The sequence below is a fragment of the Hirundo rustica genome, chromosome 1 (genome assembly GCF_015227805.2).
Source record: "Hirundo rustica isolate bHirRus1 chromosome 1, bHirRus1.pri.v3, whole genome shotgun sequence".
Lineage (NCBI taxonomy): Eukaryota > Metazoa > Chordata > Aves > Passeriformes > Hirundinidae > Hirundo > Hirundo rustica.
In genome coordinates, this window is record NC_053450.1 from 87,530,722 (window position 1) to 87,556,373 (window position 25,652).

General features: G+C 43.0%; 1 protein-coding gene across 1 annotated transcript in view; it reads right to left on the reverse strand.

Moving 5' to 3' along the window:
- Positions 1-14,668, reverse strand: part of F13A1 (coagulation factor XIII A chain) — a 58,137-nt gene extending 43,469 nt beyond the window's left edge. Inside the window, exons 1-3 of the mRNA XM_040083738.1 lie at positions 14,609-14,668; positions 13,529-13,690; positions 7,766-7,954 (exon numbers count right to left, since the gene is read on the reverse strand). Of these exons, the coding sequence (XP_039939672.1) occupies positions 7,766-7,954; positions 13,529-13,676 (337 nt within the window). The 5' untranslated portion in view covers positions 13,677-13,690; positions 14,609-14,668. The remainder of the gene's footprint in view (positions 1-7,765; positions 7,955-13,528; positions 13,691-14,608) is intronic.
- Positions 14,669-25,652: the final 10,984 nt, after the last annotated feature.

Here is a 25,652-nt window from a genome sequence, read left to right on the forward strand (position 1 = left end):
ATGGCACAAACAAATATATTTCCTCTGATTTACAATGCACAGGTCTGCAATACTTTGATACTTCCTTTTCATCCTTTCTTATTCCACTCTGGTTTCTGTAGCTGACCAAGCTGGGGTCCTAAAGCTCCTTCTCACTGCAGCTGCAACTCAGCTCAACTCCACACTTCTTGGGGTTTCCAGGCATCCAGGGAAAGAGGAGCAAAGTAGCTGCTGTCACTATTAAAGGAGCCCATAAAGTAAATTTAAAAAAACATGAGTGAAGATCTACATGGCAAAATGTAGATGACATGCTCCATGACTGCAGTGTGCGTGGATGTGGGCATGCACGGGATGTCCCCTGTCACACCTAGCCACTTTACAGAGGCAAAGAGCAAAGTGCAACATTTGTTAAAGCTTGCCAAAATCTATATATGTAGCAGCAAAATAATGAACCATCTAAAACACAGAACTGTGGCCATACACATGCATTCAAAGTGAGTTATTTTCAACATATGCCTTTCCTCCCTAGCATGTCAGCTCTGGGCCCATCAGGCATGGAGGCAAGCTGTGTTAAATTCTGGGTAAAACTGCCACACCAGAGAGGGAATTACAGCAACAGGGAGGGGGCGAGAGATAGGTACAGTGAGTTCAGCTGTCAAAACATGAGCTGTCCTCTAGTTATCCAATTCTGCTGCTGTTCTTTACAAGTGACTAACAGGAACCAGGGCTTGCTCAGACTATTCTGCTCCTTCTCCTTCTCTATCCTGTCTCTGGAAGCTCCTGACTACAGGTAGTTTAGTTTTCCCCTTGATCCCCAGTGGACATGCACACTGCCCTGTGTGTGTGTGCGTGCATTAAACAGCTCATAAACGCCACGGCTGAATTAGTGCTGTGCTGTTGGCACAGACACTGCAGGGACCAGCAGGTGCTCTTGGATATGTCCTACACAACCGAGCTTTACTTCCAGCAGCAAGGAGAAAAGGTTTGGTGGCACAGAGATTAGAGATCTAGTGAGTTTCCACAGGATATTTCCCTCCTCATGGAAGTAGGATACCTCAGAAGGCAAGGAGGTGAACGTAGCTGTACCTCAGTAGTCTTTGTCTTTTTAGGAACTCTCCTTGGAAGACTGGCTTTTTAAGGAGTCCAGCGATCGTTCTCCTTTTGGAGTATATAATACACACAGTAATTAACAATTTTCCTATAAGTTCATTTGTTTTATCTAGATACACTATATGAATGGTAAAAAATCTATTTCAACACCATCCATGGAAGTATAATACTTGTGATATGTTGATAAATAAGTCTGAGCTGGCTGTCATCAGTTCAGCAGCTGTAGAGTGCAGCAGAGGTAAGCCTTTTGATAGCAAAGCAGCCTTGGAGATGGGTGCTAGCATATGGGATTTGTGGCAAAAACACAGAGTAGAACAAATTAGAAAGAAACAGGAGGGGTGCTCCAATAAAATTCCAAACAATCAAAAGAAGCAAGAAGAAGATGAAACAATTTTTTGTTAAAAGCAGTAGTCCCTAAATCCCTAACATCTCATCTGGGTTCCTCCTACCCTCAAATTCCATTGCCTTCAGAAGTGCTATATGCAAACTTGGAAATGTAGTAAACACACGTATCTTGAAAGAAATTTTGCTCATGGCCCCAGTTATGAATCCTTAACATCTGGCCACTCTGTCCCAGCAGTGAATGTTTCTAGTACCTTACAATTGTAAAACACACACCAGAGCCACACGGCTAGTAAAACAACTAAAAAATACAGCCAGATTTTATGTGCCATTTGATGCTGCTGCAGCAGCGCAAAACTCAGCCTAATAAAGATTGCTTTGCATTAAATACTGCACTCATAGACCACCTCAAGGGACTCCCTCCTCTCTGCTCCTCTGGGGCCCAGCTGGGAATTCCAGAGGGGAGGAGAAAAATACCCCAATGCATTTGTTCAGAAAGTGGAGAGTTTTATTTTTTGCTAAGATCTGGTAAACACGTCTCTTGCCTGCTGGAAGTCAGTCTCTAGGAAATGTGTTCCACTGTTAATAAATTATTTTTTCTGTCAAAAAATGAGACTCCAAGTTTAGTTTGTCAGGTGTTTCTCAATCTCTACTCAAATTTTTGTACTTTGTTGTGAAACAAGGATATAATAAGCTCACAGTGCTGAGTTACCTACCAATACAGCGTGTCCTCTAGACTGGTTAGTTCTCTGGTTAGTGCCAAGAAATCTCCTAGAACATGAAGATCCAAAGTTTTCCAAAGAGCAACTTTTACCCAGAGTCAGAACTCAGCTCGACATCCCATCCCCAGTGCTGGGGGTCCTCTCGTGTTCCACCACCTCTGTTGGCTACAACCTGCCCTGCCCCAGAGCGGCTGGGGAGGACAGGTGACAGCAGAGGTAGCAATACTTCCCAATACTGAGGCAGAATTACTGCCTGACAAAATCATCAAAACCCCAATAATCATGGAATCAATCCTGGCCCAACTCTGCTGTGAAAACAAGGAAAGGCCATGGACACTGTAGGACAGTTATGAAGAGCTCCATTGATTCTGGTGTGTGTATCCTGAACTGGACCTCTGGTTATTTAGATGAACTCAGATATCCCTCTGACTGTAAGTGGGAATTTGGCATCACCTAAATAAGCCATACAGGATCAGCTCTAACATCTTTATGTTCTTAGCTTCTTTGATGTGTTTATGACTATCCCTCTGGAACTGGCTTGGGAAGACTGTGGAAAAAGGAGCAGTAAATCTCTCCTCTGATCTCAGGCCAGAAGCCAATGATTTATAGAAGCCTGAGGAGAACATATGGAGGGGTGTGTGGGTGTCCACAAATGCACACGTGTGGAAAGGTGATAGTAGCCCAGGGGACTGGAATTTATGGTCATTCCAGAAGTGTTTCAATGAATAAAATGTTCATAATAACATTTAGAGCTAGACCAATATATATGGATTTATGAAGCCATTTAAGGAAAACACAAATCGACAGCAATTTATGAGGATGTGGGGAAATACATCATTAGAGTCAGGATGCACCATATAAACTCATCAACCCCTCAAGGATTTACAGCCATGTACTGGAAAATACTACTAAAAGCAAGACCGAAGGCTGTATAAGCCCATCTCATCATACATCTGCTTTTCAGAGAAATCCCTGCCAGTGCAGCAGTGCCAGTGGAAACTTTGCAGCACTCACACCAAACTGGCTGTCCCAGGTGTGGGAGCTATGCTCAGCCAGGCTAAGCCTTGCATTGTGGGAATAGGAACACAAAATATCCCCTTCACCACAAAGGCGGGAGTCAGGACAGATCAAGATGGGTGAAGGAATCCATTGGCTCTTCTGGGTTCACTGAGGCTCCAACTAAGCTGGAATTAATCCCAGTGTGGGGAACTAGATGAAAGCACAGCCTCTGCATTTCTCTTGTGGCTCTTTCACCGCAACTCCAGACCAATAAAATGAGTATCACCCAAGTGGTGATGCTCACCTTTCCTCTTGTAAAAGCCAAGAAGTAGGCAGAAATGAAGGAAATATGCGTTGACGGAGCAGCTTTCAAACCACAGGTACTGCAGCAGGGCTGAGGTCCAGCACAAGAACTGGAATTACATCTAATTACTCTTTATAAGTGGATATTTTTCCATGTGGATTTTTTGGCACATTCATTGTGTTCCATACTTTGGCAGGCAACTATGCTCCTAATTTAATGAAGGATTATGTGCAAAACTGCATTATAATAATTTGCATGTTAGCGTTTCAGTCAATTTCACCAAGGATGACTCTACAGAAAACATTCTGTTAAAGCAAGAATGACTTCAGTCATAAGGAACTGTCACAGAAGAATGTCTGTAAAAGTGACTTTCAAGAGATTGGGGTGAATTACTTATATATTCACACACACACACACACACACACACACACACACACACATATATATATACATCAATATATATATTTACACACATTTATATGTATTTATAAAATTTAACAGATGAATTCTGTGAAAATGGTGTTTAAATGGACTGTGGATTAAAAAGGATTGTAATTAAAGATTGTTCTCTGAATGTTTCTAGTTTCACATGACAGAAGAAGAATTTGTCCCAGGTACCCTTGATTCATTATCAATTAGAAGGATTAAGCAGTCTCTACTTGCTTTACTTGCTTCATTAATCATCTTTTTAATGATGCAAAAGAAGAAAAAATAGGAGTGAAAAGAAAAAAGAGAAGGGAAAGTAAATTTTAGAGAATAACAGAAATAGAATAGTTCTGTGCACACCCACAGGATTAATCTATTACAATTGTCACATTTTTCAGGATCAAAATTAGTCTTTAATGGATAAAAATTCTGTGATGGATTAATGTCAACTGTGGGAACCTTCTCAGAGCTGGGAACTAATAACTTCTGAATAGCTTCATAGGCACTGTTGTATAAACAGCTCCCACTGCAGACACAGCCTTGAAAAAGGAGACTTCCAGTTTTCCCAGCTCCAACTGAATTCCCTGGGAGCCAAGGCCAGCCATCCCTATAGAGTAACTTTGTACCTCATGAGAATAGAACCTTGAACTACTTAAAATATTCTGCAGTTCAGGATGGCCTGGTTCACATTGTTTGGGGAAACATCCACACTCTTGGAGATACTCAGAACCTGCTCAAAGGGAAAGACTCAGGGATGATAGAGAAGCTGGATCTGCTTTGACTAAGGGCTTTGACCAAGGAGATGAGACCTCCAGAGGTCTCTCTGGCCTCAGTTATCCTATTCAACAGTTCTGCTGCACAATTTGAAATCTACTGCTCAGGCACACAGAGTGCTCCTTGGAAAGGTCATCTTACAACAGCCTGCCAATATTTCTGTGTGTCCATCACTTTAATCTCCCAAACTCAGCACATTCCTAGGATGTATACTCCTTTCAGCACAAAAGGTTTCTCTGAGCTCAAGCTGCCTCTGCTGCAGGGCTGTTGTCTGAGCCTCTCCCTAGGGATAGCTTCTGCCTGACAGTACCAAAGGGCAGGATTCACCTTCCCTGGCTTCAATGTTGTTAAAGCCAGAGTTTGGCCTATGAGAGAGTCAATAGAGGAAGAAAATGAATCCAAAAGAGATTTCATCCCACTTTAAGGCAGCAGGGTTAAACTCTGCTTGGAGGTGTCTGCCTCTCTCTCTTGCTCACAGGCAGCCTGGGCAAGAGCTTTTGGATTGGGTTCTGCTGTTCAGGCAGTAGGAGAGGTGAGAGCCAGCTCTTCAGGATGACAAACTGAAAAAGAAAATGAATGAAAATGGCCACATCTCCCTGTGACAAAAGGTTTGAGAGCACAGCACTGAGACACTCAGCAGCCAGTTGTCTTTCCCATGTAAGAGAAATTTCCCTTCTCTTCTCAGCATTAAACATTGGACTTGATATTAAAAGGAGAAGTAGCGAGAGTCAAGCATATAATTTCTAAATTTTCCTTCACTGCTGTGGACTGTTTTTGTTTTGCTTCCTGTTGCTAGCCGCTGAGAACAAATACACTGCATTTTCACCACATGTTCATAAAGAGAAACATTTGCAGAGTTCTGAGTGTTGACCAGTTCTCAGAAGAGGAGCTTGAACACCTCCCATTTGAATCTCTGTGAGCCAAAGTCCTTGCAACAAGAGGGCAGTGGTGCTCACAGAAGCAAAGAAAAACAGGGGAGGGCAATAGCACTGAATGCTATCTTGCATCTGCACCACTCATGGACACCCATCCCATTTCACAGGAAAGACGGCAACAGTGAAGAAGAATGAGGTGAATTCCACCACACACTCAAGGCTAGCACCAAAGGATCATTCAGAGCTGTGTTTATTGCAGAGACCCCCCTGGCTGAGTCTGTATTAACCCCATTCCTACCATGGCTGAAGATGAGGGCATTTTTATCCATGCTTAGAGATTCAACCACGGATGGATAAAGTAAGTGAATGTGTTCTCTTAAGCGGGCTGTGCAATGTCAAAAAAAGTGTTAATTTTCTTCTTCCAATATAGAATATCTGATTAAAACAAATGCAAACTGCACAGAATGCAATAAAAAACAAATGTTCCATTTTCCACATCTTCTTGATACAGCTGTTTGTTTTAAACATATAAAGATTAAGGGAACAATCTTGAATTTAATTAAATCCCAAAAGAACTAATGATATTTATGCATATTAAATTTTTAAAGGCACTTGTGGCTGTTCAGCCAATCATTCACTGGACTGTCATAACATGCCTCCCAACCCTAATTTAAATTAGAAAGAAGAGACCCATGAAAAAAAATGTGCAGACAGGAACATTTTCACTGCACATATGTTTAAGAGATAAACGCCCATCTAGCTTTAGAAAGCAACAAATCTAATAAATGGCCACATCATCATAATTTAATGATGGAAAAGAACTCAGCGTTACAAATTTCAGATCTGCATCTCACAGGAAAGTAAATTAACATCAAAAAACCCACATCAATTATAACCCAGTTTAAAGACTTTATAAGGGGAACATTGATGTCTTAACACAGAAACTCCCAGATCAATCTAGATGAAGCTGGGTGTTTCCCAGAGTTGTGTTGTAGGGACCAGAATTTGGTGGGACCATCTTTGAAGCTTAGCAGGAAACCCTTTTGCTTCTCTCCTTTTCTAGTGAGGTTATGCCCTTCTCTAGTCCTGTGCCTTCAGCGAGTCAACAGGTACCTTAGGACCTGGGTTTCTGATGAAGCCTGCTCAGTGAGAGGAAAAGAGTTCTCTTTCAGCAATAAATCAAGAAGTCTCTGATATCGTTCTGAGTAAGTCTCAGCACTGGTGAAACCACACGTCAAATCCCGTGTTCAGTTCTGGACCACTCACTACAACAAAGACGTTGAGGTGCTGGAGCGTGTCCAGAGAAGAGCAACAGAGCTGGAGAAGGGTCTGCAGCACAAGTCCTGTGAGGAGTGGCTGAAGGAGCTGGGGATGTTTAGTCTGGAGAAAAGGAGGCTCAGGGGAGACCTCATCACTCTCTACAACTCCCCGAAAGGCGGCTGTAGCAAGGAGGGGGGTGGTCTCTTCTCCCAGGTGACAAGCAATAGAACAAGAGGAAATAGTCTCAAGTTGTACCAAGGGACACTGGGAAAAGTCTCTTCGCTGAAAGGGTAGCCATGCATTGGAACAGGCTGCCCAGGGAAAGGCAGTCACCACGCCTACTTGGGTACATAGTTTGGTAGTAAACATGGCAGTGCTAGGCAATCATGTAGACTCAATGGTCTTAGAGGTCTTTTACAATCTTAGTGATTCTATGAATCTATGATCCTGTTTCTGGTCCAAAATTACAGTTGCTGAACTTTATCTCTTGTTACTAAGTTTTTGTAAATGCAGGCTGAAAATCTGCAAGATTCTTCCACCCGGTCTAACTTCCCCTCTTTATGCAATCAGTATTTTGCTATCTCAGTTCATACAATCACCTCTCCTACCTCAAACAACAGACCCCTCCTCCCTACATCTCCTAAATGCTAACAAAAGAGGTTTTCTGTTCCACCTACCTTTCAGCATTGCCATACAGCATTAACCAGATACAACTTTGAAAGCTCAAAAAAGTACAGCTTCTTATGAAACAGAAACCCCAGATTTTACTCCTTCTCTCACATGAAATTCCGCTGATTTTCCCAAGAAAGGATTCAAACTGTGTTTGGACAAACACTTCCTTGCCTATGGCTAAGCCTGTTTTTATGGCTTATCAATTATAACAGGAAAAGACCCAGCCATTAAGTTCTGCTGTTTTCCCGCTTATGAGAGACTATTGCTTTGCTGATAAGACACAGCCTTTGCCAGGCACTTACCCATCAGAAACTCCAGCCAGAACTGGTCTGTCTCTGGCTTGTAGGGTCGGTTGAAGTCAATCTGGATTTGGAAAGCCTGTCCCCGACGCACTATCAGCTTGGGGTTGTAGTACTTGTCAGTGTGGTGCTCCTGCTTGTTGATCTCCTGAGGCTCCTTGAACATATAAATATCCACAACACGCAGGTAATCTGCAGAGACACGTAAATGAGCAGAGGGGGAAGGAGTCAGTGTGCTGAAATGTCAAAACTGGTATCAACATCATTAGGGGCCCTGTCCTCCCCTTCTACAGGGAGGGAACACCACGCAATAGGAACACGTTGGATCTGTCTGGGGCTTACGTGCTCCTGGCTGAGAAGTGACTTATGGACAGACACTTCTCTGCCCACCTGCCATTTTCACAGAGGCTAAAAGGCTTCCAGTGGATGGTGAGAACAACCACAAAAAGAGCAGGTTGCTGGGTGTTGGAAGCTGAATGACACCAAGTAGAGTCTGGACCCATCTTTCGATTGGCATCGGCTTTCTGGCAAGTCTGGGCCTTGCTGTCACAAGATTACCAGAGCAATCAGTGGGGCTTTGATGGCTGTGGGTCTCCCTTCTTGCAGTCCCCCATTTGTAAAATACAAATTCACAGGGGCTTTGTGACACTTAAATACGTTGTTTGAAAAATGCTACCAGTACTGAGAGCCGAGAGACAGTTAATGATCTTGCATTCAGCTGAGAGCTTGGATTGCCTGTATTAGATAAGGTTTGGGTGTACTGCATCTGTCTTGTCTCAGCTTCTCAGTACACCTCCACTGCTATTAGTGTCTTCTTATGAAAACTAAATATAACATTACAGCATATAATTACAGCACAGAGTTACAGGCAAGCAGCAGGAGGTATCTATAACATGCACAGGCAAAGCTTTGCTCTCTTCAAATCCAGCCCGTCTAAAAGGTTGTAACAAACTAGACGTAGTTTGTTCAGCAAATGACCAGTGTGGGGTGGCACTGGGATAGCCACAGGCACTTGCAGTCACCATAAGCCACATGACTCTGCCACACCATCAATCTGCACAATGGGAGTATTCTCGCACTACGAGAAACCACGTGAAAATGAACTGAATATTGTTCTTTCACCAACATGCTTAGGCACATAATCATGAAACCTCTGCCAGGAGGAGCAGGACCGTTACTACTCACCACCAGGAGAGACAGCAGAGTAAAGCTAGATTTGCAGATCTCAGCTTGTCTTTACAGGTGCTAACAGTTATAAACAAGCTAAATCCTGCATTTTATACTTAGAGTGACAGAGCCAAACTCATGCCTGGCAAAAAGAGCTGCACATTTACAGCAGCTGGTGGAGCTGTGTGTACTTGTGATGGTGGCTAATTTGGCCTCCTACTAAGCACACTGTGGGTAAGAATGATGTGCTCAGTAAATGAGTCGGACATTCAAGTCACTGAGGGCTGAATGTGGCCCCTTTCACAGACGCTCAGCACAATTATTTAATTTGTCAGTTCTAGATAAGCAGCAGAGCCCTCAGGCAGCATCTTCCCCTGGATGGGAAGCATGGTCAGCATGGTGCTTCTCCTGCTCCAGCCTGGGCTCCGGGCAACAGCTAATGGGAGACAGAGGAGTAATGGCAATGGCAGTAGGACATACTCCTGCTTGCATCATCCCTCAGATCCCTATGTGTCCTTTGGGAAACAGAAGGAAAGGAATAAGCCTGAGGACACAGCATGATAAGGAAACTTTCATGGAAAAGCCTCAGATAACTGAACCCAAAACCACCTGCCTCCTGCTAACCCTCATCTGCAAAAAGGCTAGAATACTCTAGCCAGGCTTAAAAGTCCCATGACAACATTATTGTTATTCTTTGCTCAATTCACCGGGCTTCTGGAATAGTATCTGTAAAAACCCTAACTGACCTTAGCACTGGCCAAAGTCACAAATGTCTGTTTGAAACATTTTGCTCAGAAATCATTCTCATTGACCCTCTGTGAAGTAGGGCATGTATTCACCTCCCTCCTTGCAAAACTTACCAATGCTCTGTCAAAAATGCCGACAAAACTCACAACTGAATTACACGAGGCAGGAATTTTCTGTACAGGGATAAAGCAGGAACAGGGGAGAATCTCTCCCCTCATATCTTTCTAACCCATATGGGCCAAAAGCACTACATGTAAAATCTGTGTATTTTGGGGTTCTGTGAGGAGTGAAGCTATCAATAATAAACTGGCTCAGCTTTTCCCTCATTCCAAGGAGGCATAAAAACAGAGCAGAGGGTTTATTTTCATCTTCTGTTTTGCAATAAAAGGCAATAGTGACCTCAACCTTCCTCTGCATGTTAGCCACTTCAAGGAACTGCAAAGCTAAGCCACCCTGGGCTTTAAGTTCAACATTTGCTTCATTTTATCACAGGATTTTATGTAGCTCCTGTCAGAATACAGCCATACACCTCTGCAAAAAACACATTTCATTTTTGGTCTCAGTGTTAAAATGTACGTTAAGCTTGCCAGATGAAGATAACCCATGGCTGAGTCTGTGCTAATTACAGTAATGGTAATTACAAAGAGCAAAACATGTGCAGGATAATGGGATGTGCTAAGACAAACACGAGGGTGTGATCCAAAGGAAAGCTCCAGGCGATGCTCATCTGTGAGGAACAGGTGGCCAATCGAGACCTCCTTTGAAGTCAGGTCCACTTGAGGGTTTGCCTGTAGCCTGGTCTGTTGTTCAGCGCAACCAGGTTGCTGCATGAGAGGCAACAGCGTGATGCCGTCTTAAAGCTCGTGTAATGTTAAGCTTGCAGGGAAATAAATGAGCAAAAGGGAGAGCATTTTTTAAAATAAAAATAATAGCCTTCAAACATCAGGTTTCCTCAGACAGCCATAGAGGAAGGGCTTTGAATTACTATAATAAATAGCGTGAATTCCCAAAGGAAGTGCCCATCACTCTGGTAGCAGGGGAAGCACAAATGCCTGGCCAGTCACCGGACTCTGCAAAGGAGAGTGGGATGACGGGGCTGTGTCCTCCCACCGAGCCCACTCACGACACACTGTGGTGAGATGAGCTGGCCAGGACGAGCCGGGGGGAGGACACGGCACAAGGATGTTCCCGGAGACACAGGTTTCTTGCTGTTCCGTTCTCCTCATGAGCATCTCCTCCCGCAGGAAGCCGGCTCCAGCAGCAGGCAGCCCACTGACCGGGCTGGGGATGCAGCTGGCCGGGAGCTGCCGTGCTCACCCCGGCTGTGATTCAGCGGAGCAGAAGTGGGTGTCAGCAGAGAGCTAGGCAAGCACAGGGTCTTACCTCATCCGAGAGTAGTAGCTAAAATAGGTCAAATGAATCACACCCTAAAAATGCCTGTTTCTCTCTGTTGGCTGTCAAAGGAAACGAGGGTGACTAGCTCAGCTGTAGACTCCTACACTGCACAGATCAAGGACAGAATACAGTTAAATTTAGGCATCTAAATGATGTGAACCTGGTATGTAACATTATTCTGGCCAGTTGATGGCTGGTTGCTGCAGGCTGAGAGAAGGGCACAGATCACCATGGAACTGACATCCAGTGACTCTATGCACAACCTGTGCACTCACCTGCACTCACTGTGCTGACTACAATCTGACACAGGTGAAGATACAGGTGTTTAGATGTTTATATCAGGTGTCCAAAGGCTAGAAAACATCTCCGTTGTAACAGCAGAGATAAAAGCATTTGCATGCTTTTATTCAGTGTGTTATGGCAACAAAATGTGGGAACCACTAGAGAAAAATCAGGACAGCACAGAAGTGTAGGGGTGTGCAGGAGAAGGGGAAGGTGTCACAAGCAGCTCTCTGCCAGGATGTGCTCACAGGTCTAGAGCCTCATCACACTGTGCTGCTCCTGCTCTGCCCATGGACAATAATTTTATCCCCAAAGCACAACACTGAGAGTGCTCTGGGGCAAGCTCAGCTCCTGAATGTCAGGTCAAGCTCCAAGGGGCAATAAACCTTTAACGTGGTCTGACAGGTGACTTAAGCATCCTACCCCAAACAGTATGTCCAGGGACCACACTTGTATCAGCTAGTACCACAGGCTAGGATCACAGATGATGTGCACCAAAACAGGGACACTGCTGTCCCTTCAGGGACCCCTCAGTGACCCTTCAGGTCACCCCTTGCATATTTTTGCTGCAAGCATTGGAGAGAATTGCACAGCAGAGCTGATCCAGCTGTACAAAAAGAGGAGGTTTTGCACAGACTTATTTTTCAGCCATATCAGTCCCATAACCAGGTTTACTCAATGGCCACACAAACTCTTGCTTTGGACAAGGGATGTTTTTCTCAACAGCATCACCTTAAGGACATGAAGGACATGTTGGACTCCTGCCTCAACTCACTTGACCCAACATTCCTAAGTTTCCACTGCATTTCTGAAAAGCAGGAGGCTGCCTCCCACAAGCACCACACTTCATTCAGAGCCTGATGTGAAGAACATCAAAAAGCAACAGGAATCTTTCTCCTGGTACTGGTGGGCTTTAGCTACAGGCTTCATTCCTTCTAAGATATCCCACAGTTACACATTGCCAGTTTCTGTGAGAATATTAGGTTTGAAACAGTGTCTAGCTGGGACCTGCACTGCATTGCATTTGACAATTTAAACACACACACTTGCCCCAGAGCTTGGGTTGTCAAAATAGATTCAAGCAAAATTTCTGCAGTCTTAACATGCTAGTTAGTTTGCTGAGGCTTTTTTTTTTTTTTTTTTTTTTAAATGCTTCTAAAAGAAATGTGTGTGTCTTAAGATGGGGGTGGGGTGGGGTGTGTGGGGAGGGGAGTGTGGTTAAGGCACATGATTAGGATTACAGAAATAATGCTTTGCAACTTGTCACTTAAAATCTCTTTGCCTGCTCCCCAATGTGTGAAATTCAGTAATTAATTCTTGTCCACATTTATTAAGCACTCCTTCAACTCTGGATGAAAAGTCCCCTATGAGCATTAAGTAGTATTACATCCAGCTACTCTGAGCTGCTGCGTTCAACAGGTTCTGCTGTTCAATTCAAATAGGCAAAAAAATTAACATAATTTCATTAATGAGTCATTCAGAAGTTAATCCTGTTTTCTTTTAAACCAGATTTTGCATATTTTTTTTTTATTTCTGGTTGACTCCAAAGAGCTGACACTGGGAACATACTTTGATTTGTCTATTCTCCACCATGATACTGTTTTGTTTCCCCAGCCAAATGATAGGAACATTTTTCACAGGAGAAAAAATAATGATATGGGTATTCATTCTAATCTCATGTTTTGTTTTGTTTTTCTTTTTTGTGAGTGAGCTGAACATATATAGCAAAAGTTTTCCCTGCCAGACAACATTTTGCAGCAGTTTCACATGCAGTTTAAGGCCAGATAAATGAGATAGGCTATTAAGGGAACTGACTCCTTCTGTCCCTTCACTTCAATGCTTCAACAGCCATGCCTGAAGCCAGTAGGTTCTTAAAATGACTCTGTGATTGTGATCAAGCTGGGAAAACCCATTCTTGCCTTTTTTTAACCAGTCCCACCTTTCAAGCTGATAACTGGTCCCTCAGCTTCTTTACTCCTCACCTTCCCTACCCATAACCCATGCTAACACTTCCATACACACAGGTGGTTTCAGTAAGCTTTCCCTTGAGCACCAAGAAAAACTGTCTGAAATGCAAAGATGTAAGGAAAAAAGTGGTTTGTATTTAGTTCACAGGCCTGTGCTAAGAATATGGCAGATGTAAAAATAGATTTATGGTTTAACTGTACACTGTACCTCTAGGATTAAATCCTCTAGGTATCAATCCAAAAGCTTCCATCTCAGGAACCTCATTTTCTTCATCATTGGAGTAGTTTGGTGGGATGGCTCTTCTCCCATTCAAAGGAAGTTTATTGTCCTCGTTGGTGCTCGTTGTTTCAGACATCCTGTATTAAAAAGCTGTAATAACATGAAAGGAAGAGTGCAAGGAAAAAGTAAACATGAGCTAGAATGGCACGTGCAAGGTGGGAGAAGCCAACAGCAATGTGGGGTGCCAGTGAGCTACACATTTTTAGAATTACATAAATAAAACCTGAGAGGCAGAAAACATCAGTCTAATGATAAGTATAGCCCTCTAAGGATTGGAAGGCATTTTGTGTTCATCAAAACACATGAATAAGAGAAGAAGGAGGGGGCGGGAGAAGGAGAGGGAAGTCTAACACAGAAGTATTTGCCTAGGAGAAGCAGGGCACTAAAAATGTTAGGAAGATTCAGGTAAAAGAACTGGAAAGTCTTTCAGTCTCTCATCCTCCATAAAAGCATTATTGAATCCAAAATAGCAAATTATATTTTCAGAAAGTGCATCACATGCTACCTCTTCCTAATAAAAATGACATTATAAGTCATACTGCAATCAAGCCAAATATTACAGCCTACAACAGGCTGTGGATGATAAGCGGAGAATTGTATTTTTGTCCCTATGCACACAAACACCCAGTATCTACAGGGCTAACTCCTGCACCCAGACAATCCAATTTTGAGAAAAAGAGGGTGAGTGGAGAAGAGAGAGGGGGGTAAAGGGGAAAAAAAGGGAAAGAAAAAAAGCACTTATCCACTTATTTTTCTCCCACTAATGTCCTTAAGGGAAATCTTAGATGTAGGCTGATCAGAGGCTTCTTTTTGAGCTACTCAAAACTGCTTTCACATCTATTTCACTGTAAGCACGTAGCGATGAAAAAGCCATGCAACCCTTCTAAGAAAATATTAATGTCTGAGAAAAAAACTTCTTCCCAAAGCGTCTGAAAACAGTAATTTAAAATGCAGCAATTATTTAACAGAAGTAAGCTCTAAAATGAAGTTTTTAGTTATCAATGGTACCTTCTTTTCAGATAGTCTTTTTATTTTTTCTTCTCCCTTGCAGGATTTCTGCAGTGCAATAGAAGCAGGGAAAAAGTCAGGGGTTTTTAAGTAACCTCTGCATACCCTCCTCCTTCCTGTTGCAAGAGGACAACGCTGGAAGTGTTGCCAAGCGCTCCCCACGTCACCTTGGAGGATCTGCCACCACAGCTGGCATGTCTGTTCTTCCGCCCTCCCCTCCCTGCCTTTCTTACCCCAACTCCACTCTCCAGGAACATTTCAGGGTGTTTGTGCTAAGGAAACGACTTGGGCATTGAAGTTTCAGTTCTTTTTGGGGCAAAGTAGGAGTTCTTATGGCTCAAGTGCATATGAAATGGGAGAATGGAGGGGATTTTCTGAAACACATAGTCTGAGAAGCCATGCTTACCGTGTCACCAGTCTTGGACAGTGTCTCTATCTCAGGGAGCCCGTGATACAGCTGCAGGTGCTGGTTTTCAAGAGTCCTCCCAGGCAGGCACAGTGATGGTTCCCCTGCTTGGTCCTCATAGCAGTCCTTTCAGAGGACTGCAGGACATGTGAACATGAAGAGCTCATTGGCAGCCCAGCTTTTTCTAGAGACCTTGTGCTGTCCAGGACAATGAAGGTGTTTTGCACCACACAGCTAAATTTGGGTCAAATGACCTTCAGCTCTTGCCTGTGATAAAACGTGCATCACCTGACAGGTCTGGGGCTGCACCTTGTTGGGAGCGTTCTAGTTTCATGTCAACTTTCTTCAGTTTCATCAAGCTCTAAGGTAACTGGAGACTGTGACACCTCCTCTGTCAGACATAACTCCACAGGCCAGTGGCGCTACCTGGAGAAAACGCAATGGACAGGGGAAGAATTCAGGCCTATGTTCTGCCAGCTGCTGCTGTTTGGCAGCAGAGGCAGAAACCACCTGCTGAGAACATGCATGGGCAGGGGAGAGCCCCACTTACACACATGGCACCCGCCAAGGGCACGCACTTGCCTCTGCTGCAGGGCAGATGAAGGAACAAGGAGACACAGTGAAGAGAACTCCACTGTCTTTCAGGCAGCTATGACTCCCAGCCCCATAGCACCAGAGAAGTCTCAAACCTTCACTGGCTAAACAGCACTGAAATCCAAGCCAGGGGGCAGAAAAGGAGAGAACTGGGTCACATACCTGTAATGGGAAGCAGAAAGTAAATCATCTGTAAGATAGGACCCTATCCTACCTCCCTGGGGATTTCCCAGCCACAGCAAGGTAATTCCACAGAGGTCAGGACACATGCAGAGTGTGGGTCAGAGATCTGAGCTGGGCACCTGGGAGCAGCACGGCTGCACCAGCATGGAGCTGTAGGTGGGATAAGGAGCTTGCCAGGGCTGATTGCCAAGGCACAGCATGGGACTGCAGCGGTTTTGGGGGTAGCCTGGTTACCTGCGCACAAGTGTTGCAGTATGCTTTCTCACAGCTGAAGGGTATGAGAAGACTGCTGAACACTGTTTTGCTTGTAGCACAGAAAACCACCTGGCTGGAGGACTCCCTTTCCCTGTCCTGCTCCCCCAGGAGTGCAAGCACCCTGAGGGGACAGATCTGAGGGGACAGATCACACGTGTCCTGGGCTGCAACTGCCATTGACTCACTTTTACACAGATGGGCCCTGTGGTAACCATCTGGATGGCAAGCAGCACCCCTGGTACACAGGAACACAATGAGCTTTCTGGGGGAGGAGGCTGGTTGCCAATTTTATTTTATTTTATTTTTTATTTTTTTCCCCCCCATGCATCCACATTTCTCTGTGGCGGGTTGTGCTTTGTGCCTCTCTCTCCCACTTCCAGCCAGCACTTCAGTTCCCAAAATTACAGCTGCTGCGATGATGTTACAAAAACTGATATAAATATTGCCTCGGTGCCATGCCTGCTGGAGGCCTGCAACACAAATAAGAAAACACCGTCTCCCAAGGAAGTCATGTGCTTCCCCAAGTGGCTGCGGTGCTGTCAGAGCCAGGAGGAAAACTTTCCATCAGAGCGAGGACTGGAGTGAGCGGATGCAGCAGAACAGATCCCACCCCAGCCATCGCGCCTGAACAGGCAGCGGTTGCAGACATCTCCCTGCACCCCGGCATGTCACCCTGGGGCTTTTGGCAGAAGCCACCGACCACGCAGAAAGTGGGGAAGCCAAAATTTTTGGTGGCAGCAGCAGGAGTGGGACTTCACATCCAGGGAAAGTAATGTTTTGCAGGCTGTGATTTATTTATTTCATGGGGAGAGATGTAAATTCATGCTTATGACAGCTCCAGATGGCAGGTATTTTCTCATTACCTTGACTTTTTAGCATTCGCTATCCCTTGCCTATTAGACTGCACTGGCCTTAATTTAACTTCCATGGTTCCAAACTACTGACGTCAGGGCTGATGCAGGAGGGGGCACAGAAAACACAAACCCCTAATTTTCCTGTAGGGCGTTATGTTTAATGAATGATGCCCTGGGATGACCGGTGGAAGAGAGCTCTCTTCTGCACAGCGCCCTGTGGGGAACTGTGAGCCCATATCCATTTCTCAGAGCAGCCTTCAGATGCTCGTGGCCTTTGCCAAAGACCTTTGCAGTCACAGGCACCCTTCCCACAGCAATAGACTTTGGATGATGGACAGCCCTTCCTCCCTAACCCCACAGAAAAGCCCTTAAATGGCTGCAAAGCTTGCACCCTAAAGGGTTATCTAAAATGTACTTTCCTGTTTTTGCCCGAGCCAGGGCTGTTCTGTTCCAAGTCCTCCCATGCCAGACAAGAGTTTGTGAGGGAAAAAACACACAAGTCAGTAAAGCTTTACAGCCAGAGGAGAGGGTGTGCCAAGATCTGTCACAGACAAACTGATCAACCAGGTGCTCACATAAATGGGTTGCTGTGCTGCGTGCCAGTGACTAGATGGGAGGGATGTTTTGCCTGCTGTAGCTACACCAAGCACTCCTCGGGAGCAGCTGAGCATTGTAACATTCTCCAACGGAGTGGTTTCATTTCTTCTTCTTTTTTTAAAACATCACCCCCATGCCATTTGCAGCGTAGATGGATGTATGGATGCACTAGAATATTATGCTACGTCATGTGTACAAGAGTACCTGCCAGGACATCATCCTCAAGAAACCAGACTCTCTCAGCTCTGGCCTTCTATACATAATAACACTACTTGTCGTCTCACAGCTTTGCTTAGGAACCTGCACTCTTTCTTAGATGATCAAGTCTTGTCTTCTCTGCATCTCTACTTGTCTCTCAGGAATTCATGTTCCTCTTCCTCTGATGCCCTGCCTCACCAAGGCTGCAGGCAGAGTAGAGCAGATCCTACAAGAAAAAAACCAAACTAATAAAAATGTTAGTTTTAAACAGACAGAAATTTCAGAAATCTTCACTTGGTGTTTTTGTTTGCATATTTTGCTTTGGATTAAAAAAAAAAGAAAAAAAAAAGAAAAAAAAAAAAAAGCCAGTTAATATATCTGTCTGTGTGTAGCAGCAGCTCTGATTACCACAGACAGAGGAATATATTTTAAGTTAATGCTGAAAACTCAGAAGGCCCAGCTCTGAAATATGGCATGTGTACACATGTCTGTATGTGTAAAAGAGGGGCATAGGCAGAGGGAGACAAAATGGCAGCTCTTCAGATGGTAGAACTTTTGGAAGGGGATATAGGGCCAGTGTTCAAAAGATACTGTTGTAAATGTTTCTGTTGGAGGAAGAAAAATACCATAGATGTATATATTCATACACATACTCTGCTAGGAAAACATGGCTTAGGAAATTTTACTCTTCTCTGGAAAATTGTTGTTCCAAACTGAAAACCTAAATTCAAACAGTAGATCTTTACAAGCATCTACATCTGTGCTGGCCATCTTAGGCTCCCTTTATCCTCCGCACAGATCTAGTCTAGGCAGTGATTCATCTCCTCCTACAGCAGACATGTAAATAGGTCAGATGAATCACGGCCTAAAAGTGCCTGCTCCCTGTACTGACTGCAAAGGGAGCACGGGGTGATGGGTTTTGCCATATGTGTCTCCACTGCTGATGTCTGCAGTGAGGGGAGATATAGCCTAGGCTAGGTACAGAAACAGAAAAACATTTTATTTTGGTTTTGAGGCCTGACTTTCAAGTGCTAAATTATCCTTTACTTTTATGGAAATACTGCTGCAAGTCACTATCAGTGACACACAGTATATCATTCAATACAATTTTTTTCTATCAGAATATGTGTCTGCCACTGTCAATTATATAAAATGTATTTCCTACAGTAAGTGTCAGATTACAGTTAAGTACATACAAGCTCAGGGAAACACATGCATCTCCTTACACTCACTTGTGAAGCTGTTCTGTTTCTTCCAAGAGAAATATGACCATACCATGTAGGAACTGCAGGAAAATAGTAATAATAATAATAATAATAATAATAATAACAACAACAACAATAATAATAATGATGATGATGACTATTACGAACATATGATCCAGGTTCCCATTCCTATTCTTACTCACATCTGTATCCAAAGCATTCTGTTGGTTGAATACTAGGAATTGCCCAAGATTCTTACAGGAAGGGTAAGACAGGAGCCAAGCAGGGGCAGATGGGTCTGTCATAAGGGACAATATTCACAGTCTCCAGCTAAATTTATTGGTTTATGTTTTGCTGGAGTTGAGGCCTTAAAAGATAAAAGAACATCTCTCGGAAATGGGATTAGACAACTTCTCTACTGGCCAGCTGGCCCAAAGCTGATAGGGATACAAAGACTGTGAACCTCAGGTATGTATTTCAATCCCAAAAGAAAAGGGCAAGTAAAGCCATAACTACCTACAGACTTACGCAGGAAAGGCCATTTTAGATAAAACATCTGTCCGAATAAATTTCACCCGAGGTGCCATATGCCTGGGTCATGGAAAGTTTTCACTCTAAAGCAATTGTTCCAGTCTTCTTAAGCCCACCTACCCAAATAAGTCCTTGGCTTGGGGATCAAACCTACTTGATCTGTCGGGCAATGAAACAGAGAAAAAAGGTTGCAACTTGAAGAGCAGGGAAAACAGAGGGGAACAGAGCACGATTCCCATTCATAGACTATTTCCAAATATCTACTCCCTTTTGAAACAACCACTGTACCTACAGACAGGCAGAACAAGGAATATATTCAGTCTGGTAAGACTTTGTCTATCATTCTTGCTGTATACTCACAGAGCTGCTTGAATTTTTCCCAGTGCATCAGTCTCCTTATAGTGAAGGCTGATTCCACAATACTGAAACTTTTTCCAAGAAAATAACAATTGATTATGGTAATATAGTTAGTAAGAAGTTGCCAAAACATGCTTAGCTTTGATTTGCAAATTTTTGCTTTTATGTTTAAAGCCAGGCTGAAGTCCTCAAGTAGCGGGATGTCCATGGCAGAACAGGCTTGAAGGTAACATTAAAGTACCAGCAAAGACCCAGCCTGACTTTAAGCAGCTGCAGCTTAATTCTGCACTCTGGCTGGCTGCTGCAGAGCTGCAGCTCTCAGCTCCAAAGGGGCTCAGTTATTATGTACAGCATCAGATGAAAATGAAGGTGCTGTGCCCAAACTACCATGGGTCCTGGACAGTACGGAATCATCTTGGATACATCAAAGGCAGAACCAAGAACCCAAGGAAAACTCAAACCACCTACAAGCAAAAGTAAAGGGTCTGTGCCCTGCATTTCTGAAGCACTTGCAGCAAAGACCTGGTACAAAACACTTGAGATGTCCCTACCTGAATCCAGTTGGACTGAGCAGGGTTTAGTAGATCCAGGTCTACTTTGTGTGTGGATGAATATCCTTGTTTTACGGCTCAACTGAGAAGCCTTGAATGGAACATTGCATCTCAGCCAAGAAGCTAGACCAGACCACAGCTCTTTTCTGTATCCAGGGGGTGGTAATACACAACCCAGGAAATCATGACTTGGTTAACAGTTGCTTGTAATTAATTTAATAACATATGTGGACATGCAATATTTCAATCCTAATGTCTCAAATCGTTTCAACATTACTGACACACAATGTTTCAAGTATGCCCAATTACAAGATTTCTGGAATTAAAATCTCCTAAATTTCATTAAATGATAAAACTTCCCGTTCCAGTTCAGAACAAAAATACATTTTTAAATGCCTGAATGTCTTGTAGAACAGCTTTTCTTCTTAATACAAACACAGATGTAGTGTGTAGGCCCATACACAACAAATCACTTAAGCACATCTTAACTTCAGTCATGTAATTTCATCTTCAGGCATGTGCCTAAACCCTGTAATGGGCTCAACTCAGCCAGACCAAGGCTGTTTGTAATATCTGTTCGTAAATCAACATTGTTGACATTGCATTTCTGCAACATGAAGTTGCAGTTTAACATGTTTCTACTTCAATTGCTTCTTGACCATTTCAAAGATGGTTGCCAGAGAGGTTTGTTGATTCAATTTTCAGCCCCAAGACTGACCTTATCTCTGTGCAAATGAGCTGAGTAATTGTTTATTCAAGGAAATGTGCATCTTATGAGAAATGGGTTCAAATGTGGATTGTAAAACGTTGCAACTGGTTGGTTTGTTAATGGCGGATGTTCTGGAGGGAAAAGGGAAATCTAAAGGAAAAAGGGAAATCTAAAGGATGAATCATTATCCAGATGAAGTTCAAAAGCAATTCAAAATACATTTCATAATCACAGATGTATGCTAAATAAATCCATCCAGCACAAGCTGCAGGCTTTAATTTTTGTGAAGTCTGCAAGTTCTTTCCTCTGCTATTCCCACTACAACCTTTGGACTGTGGCTAAAAGTAATAAATAAATAAAAAAGTTAGAAGAAATGATTGCCTTCTAAATGCTCCATATACCTGTCCTTTCTACAGTGCTGCATCCACAAAATTACTGTCAATGTGCACAGTGGAATACAAATACTTTTCCCTTTGGGCTTGTAGTGAGCTCATGGTTGGAATAAAGATAAAAGTCAGAGCAGCTGAGAGTGCATCAGGAGTGCAACTCCAGCATGCACCCACAGCAAGATCCCTGACCCCTCAGCTGAAGTGAAAACCCTGTCTTACAAAGAATGGGCACGTACATTATTTCTCTTACATTTCCAGAATCTCTATAAATCCTGTCAGGGCTGAACAAAGTCCAAGGTAAAAAACCATGGTCAACAGGTGCTCTCTCCATTTGAGGCTTACCCATCCTCTCGCACAATTTCACCTCTGGTGGTGTGCCCCTAACAGATCAACCCTACAGAGTTTTAGTTGTGCTGTTGAGGCTGTGATCCTGCAAAAAGGCATGTTAGGACAAAACTCTGCAGGCAGATATCTTGTCCTTGATCCCTCGGTCTCCCTCTGGTCTCTGGCCCATCCCTCTCTCAGCTGTAAACTACACAAACTTTTGCAGCTACCATAGGAATGGTATGATCTTTCACTCTTTTCCTTTCAAGCCCTTTCTTCAACAGCCTTACACTGCTTTTGATTTACTTTCAAAACATCAATGGTTGCTTGCTGTGGGAGCGTTTACTGCTTCACTAATAAACTGGAAACTCACCCGGAAAGCATCAGTGCAAACAAAATAGGAATTGCTCTATCTTTTATATTAAATGATCATTTTTTTCAGAAAGACCCTTGGAATTCCTAATCTTCAGACTTATATTATAGGTTGTTCATATCGTACAAAGAGAAAGGGCTCCCTGGCTGTAAATGAGGCGTCTTCACGCAAGTGCATTACTTGCCTGGGATTCCTCCTGAGACCTTGTAGTTCCTGTAACTTACGCAAACAATTTCTTGGAGATGTGCATGAAACACGGTATAAAAAGCATGTTAGGAAACCATAAGAAAAGTGATGGAAAAGTTAGGTTGAAGAAATAGCCAATAGATCTTCCAATAAGAGCACAAACGTTCTACAAAGGCATCCATTGGAATACACAGGTGGAATCGTGTTCTTTTAAAGTCTTGTCCCTTATAATGGTCCATGCCACTATCTTGCAGTCTGCTTTCCCACCTCTCCCTTGCAAGTCAGACAGATAATCAATGAACAGAAAGAATATCACAACACCATAGGAGTTTCTAGTCAAGGATAATTAGAATCAAGTAACTTGAACGAATGGTTTTAGAATGACCAGTAAGCTGAATTTCTTTGCATTATACCACAAAATTTTTACCAAGATCATGCATTCACTAAAAGTAAAGTTGATTTGTGGACCTCTGAAGGAAAAAGTTGGGACAAGTAAGCAAATTGGAATGACCTACTTGTTCAACTTTTCCTATTGGTAGAGATAATGTCTTACTAATACTTCTGTACCTGCTGACAGTCAGGGTCAAATGTTGAATTTCTAGCTCACTGACACTACATTTTCTGTTGCATTCAATAATGACAAATATAATTTTTGTGCCCGTTACCTGAAAAAACATTAGGAAACCATTAGGAACTCTTTAAGAAACGTGGCTCAAAATAAAATACTTGATTTGTGGGTTTAAAAATTATGAAAACCCTCAGAATGTGCAGAGAGGCCAGTGTTGCAAGTGTTATCTAATGAATACAACTCTAAGGTTGTGTTTATTCTCACAAATACCACAGGTTTCCACAAAGGCAACAGAAATATGCATGCAAAGCTTCAGCAATAACGCAAATTATGATCGAAACTCACTGTAGCCATGATGTCTTTTAGAATGAACTCCTATCAGAACTCCTCATCTTCACAGCTCTGAGTGCTGAAAACATTACACCTTTTCAAGACTTTAACCATACCAAAAAAAGAAGCGCCATCTCACTGTAATAATGCTGTCTTAATTATGTACAATACTTAGCACTAGTTTTACACTAGATGAGTCATAGTAGAAGTTTGTACTTTACTGTTTGACTAAATCCCATAGCACTTAGAACTCCCTGCAGTGAATGCTTACCAGCTTGTGCTTAGCTCTCTTCTCAGACCGTGTTTGCTGGATCCTTTGGGGAAGGTTGGTTTGAAAGGCGCTGCACTAGGATGAGCAGACACTGTGGTTGGAAATAAGGTCTCAGAGTCAGTGAGAACATGCTGGAGAAATGTCTTGAAAACTGCTCAGGTGTCTATGCTTCTCCAGTCATGTCCATTTTAATGAACTGGGATTATAAAAGTGATAGAGCTGGGTTTCATTCCTTTCATTTTTAAAAGCAGTTTATCTTCTGAGTAGAAAGGTGTCCATTTTTTGTCATCTTGTACTGTTTGTTGTAGCAATTAAGATGATTCCAAACAGGTAACTGAAATGCAATTATTTATGGAATCCCTCTTCACTTGTCTTCCTCCATCTACTCTTTTACTGATAAAAATAATCCCACAGAAGCAGATATCTATCATTTTATGAAAAAAATTTACCACTGGGATTTTCAACAAAAAAGCATGGTCTGCTGGGCACTTCTTCATTTGTGCAGATTTTTTTCCCTTCCTGTGTTTCGGGGCTTGATGAGATCAGTGAAACTTCCTGGTCAGCACAGGATCTTTTCCCAGGTCCTTCTAAATGCTGGTACCTTGGAGATTACTGGCTATTCTCAAGTCAGTAGTTACTTTGACAGTTCAGCTTTATTCATCTAAAACATATGAATAATACCCCTTTTGAGCCTTCATAAATGGTGCTGGAAACTTCAAAGGAAAAACACTCTTAGATAATTTAAAAAAAAAAACAACGGTTAAAGAGCAGATGGACTTGTAGCCGAGTATACTGCAGTCTTCATTCACAGTCAGCAGGAGAGGTAGGTTCCAGCCTCTTTGAATCTCTGTCTGGAATACTACATGGAAAATTTAATGTCAGACATTGTGAAAAACTGGTCCCATCTGCCTCCCCTTCCTCACCCAACAGATACACAGGGTGCCTTAGTACCTGGCTATCACAGATCACTGGGATCACCGCTGAAGCCTCTCTCTATGCAAATGACAAATATTCTACTCATTAAACATCCCTGTAATGAATGCCCTGCATGGCAACTTCCAAGAGACTCTTGATTAACTGAAAGAAGCAAAACACTTCATGTTGAACCAACAGCTGGTTATGGTACTTACAAGTATCAGCTGATAGTCTAAAGACATACACTTCACCAGGAAGCCTTCCATCCCACACATTATTTAAATAGAAGTTGCTTTTTGCAAACTTGGTACCTCTAAACTGAAGTCTGTTACATTTGGCCAGTAGTGTCCCTCTAGTAAACAGTCAGTGTTTTTTCAAAGTCTTACCAAAAACTTTGCCCAGAAGAAACCCCTAGGAGTGGTGTGCATGCCACACTATTGTGTGATGCAAAAAAGATGCATCTAAGTGAAAGGACAAACAAATCTTTCTGCTAAGGAAAATATTTCCTTTCTATTTTAGCCAGGAATGCACTAAATAATGCATCGTGCCTCAGCTACTCAAAAGGTCACCTTTTGGACTATGAGCAGCTGCAGCAGATGTGTTCCTCCGGGACCCTGCTCTGAGCAGAGAACAAAGTGTGAGAGCTGACAACATGCTTGGGGGATGCAGGTATGGGACAGGCTTCTGGAGGCCTCTCAGCAGTGACAGTTGAGAACGACTGCCAAATTTTCTTTCTCTCATTTTCTACTTCAATCTCAAATAACCTCCTTCCTTTCCCTCCCTTCCTAAGCAAATTAGTCATATGCAAAATATGAGAAAATTAACAGCTAACTCAGATTTTGACACCATGCAGAGACAAGTATCCATGGAGATTAGGGACCTCCTGTTCATCACTGATTTCCCATCACATTTGACAGGAAGGTACAACAAACAGAATAAACTAGTCCCCAGAAAGACACTCTGTGAAGCCGAGTTCAGCTTAGAGGCTACCGACTCCATTATTCCCAAACTATAATGCAGTAAGCCAATTCCCAGTCTATAATGCAGGCAAGACCCACAGCTGCTTTGGATATATCCCTCATATTTGAGGCTGTCATCCTGTAAATCTGGGTGAAATAATTGGTGGCTTCTCACATATTATCTCGTTATCAGGAACACAGATATGTATTTTGCAGCTGGGAGTCACTTCAGCTTTCTAGACTGGAGTGTTGGTTATAACATACAGACCTTAGTATGGAGACAGTGACT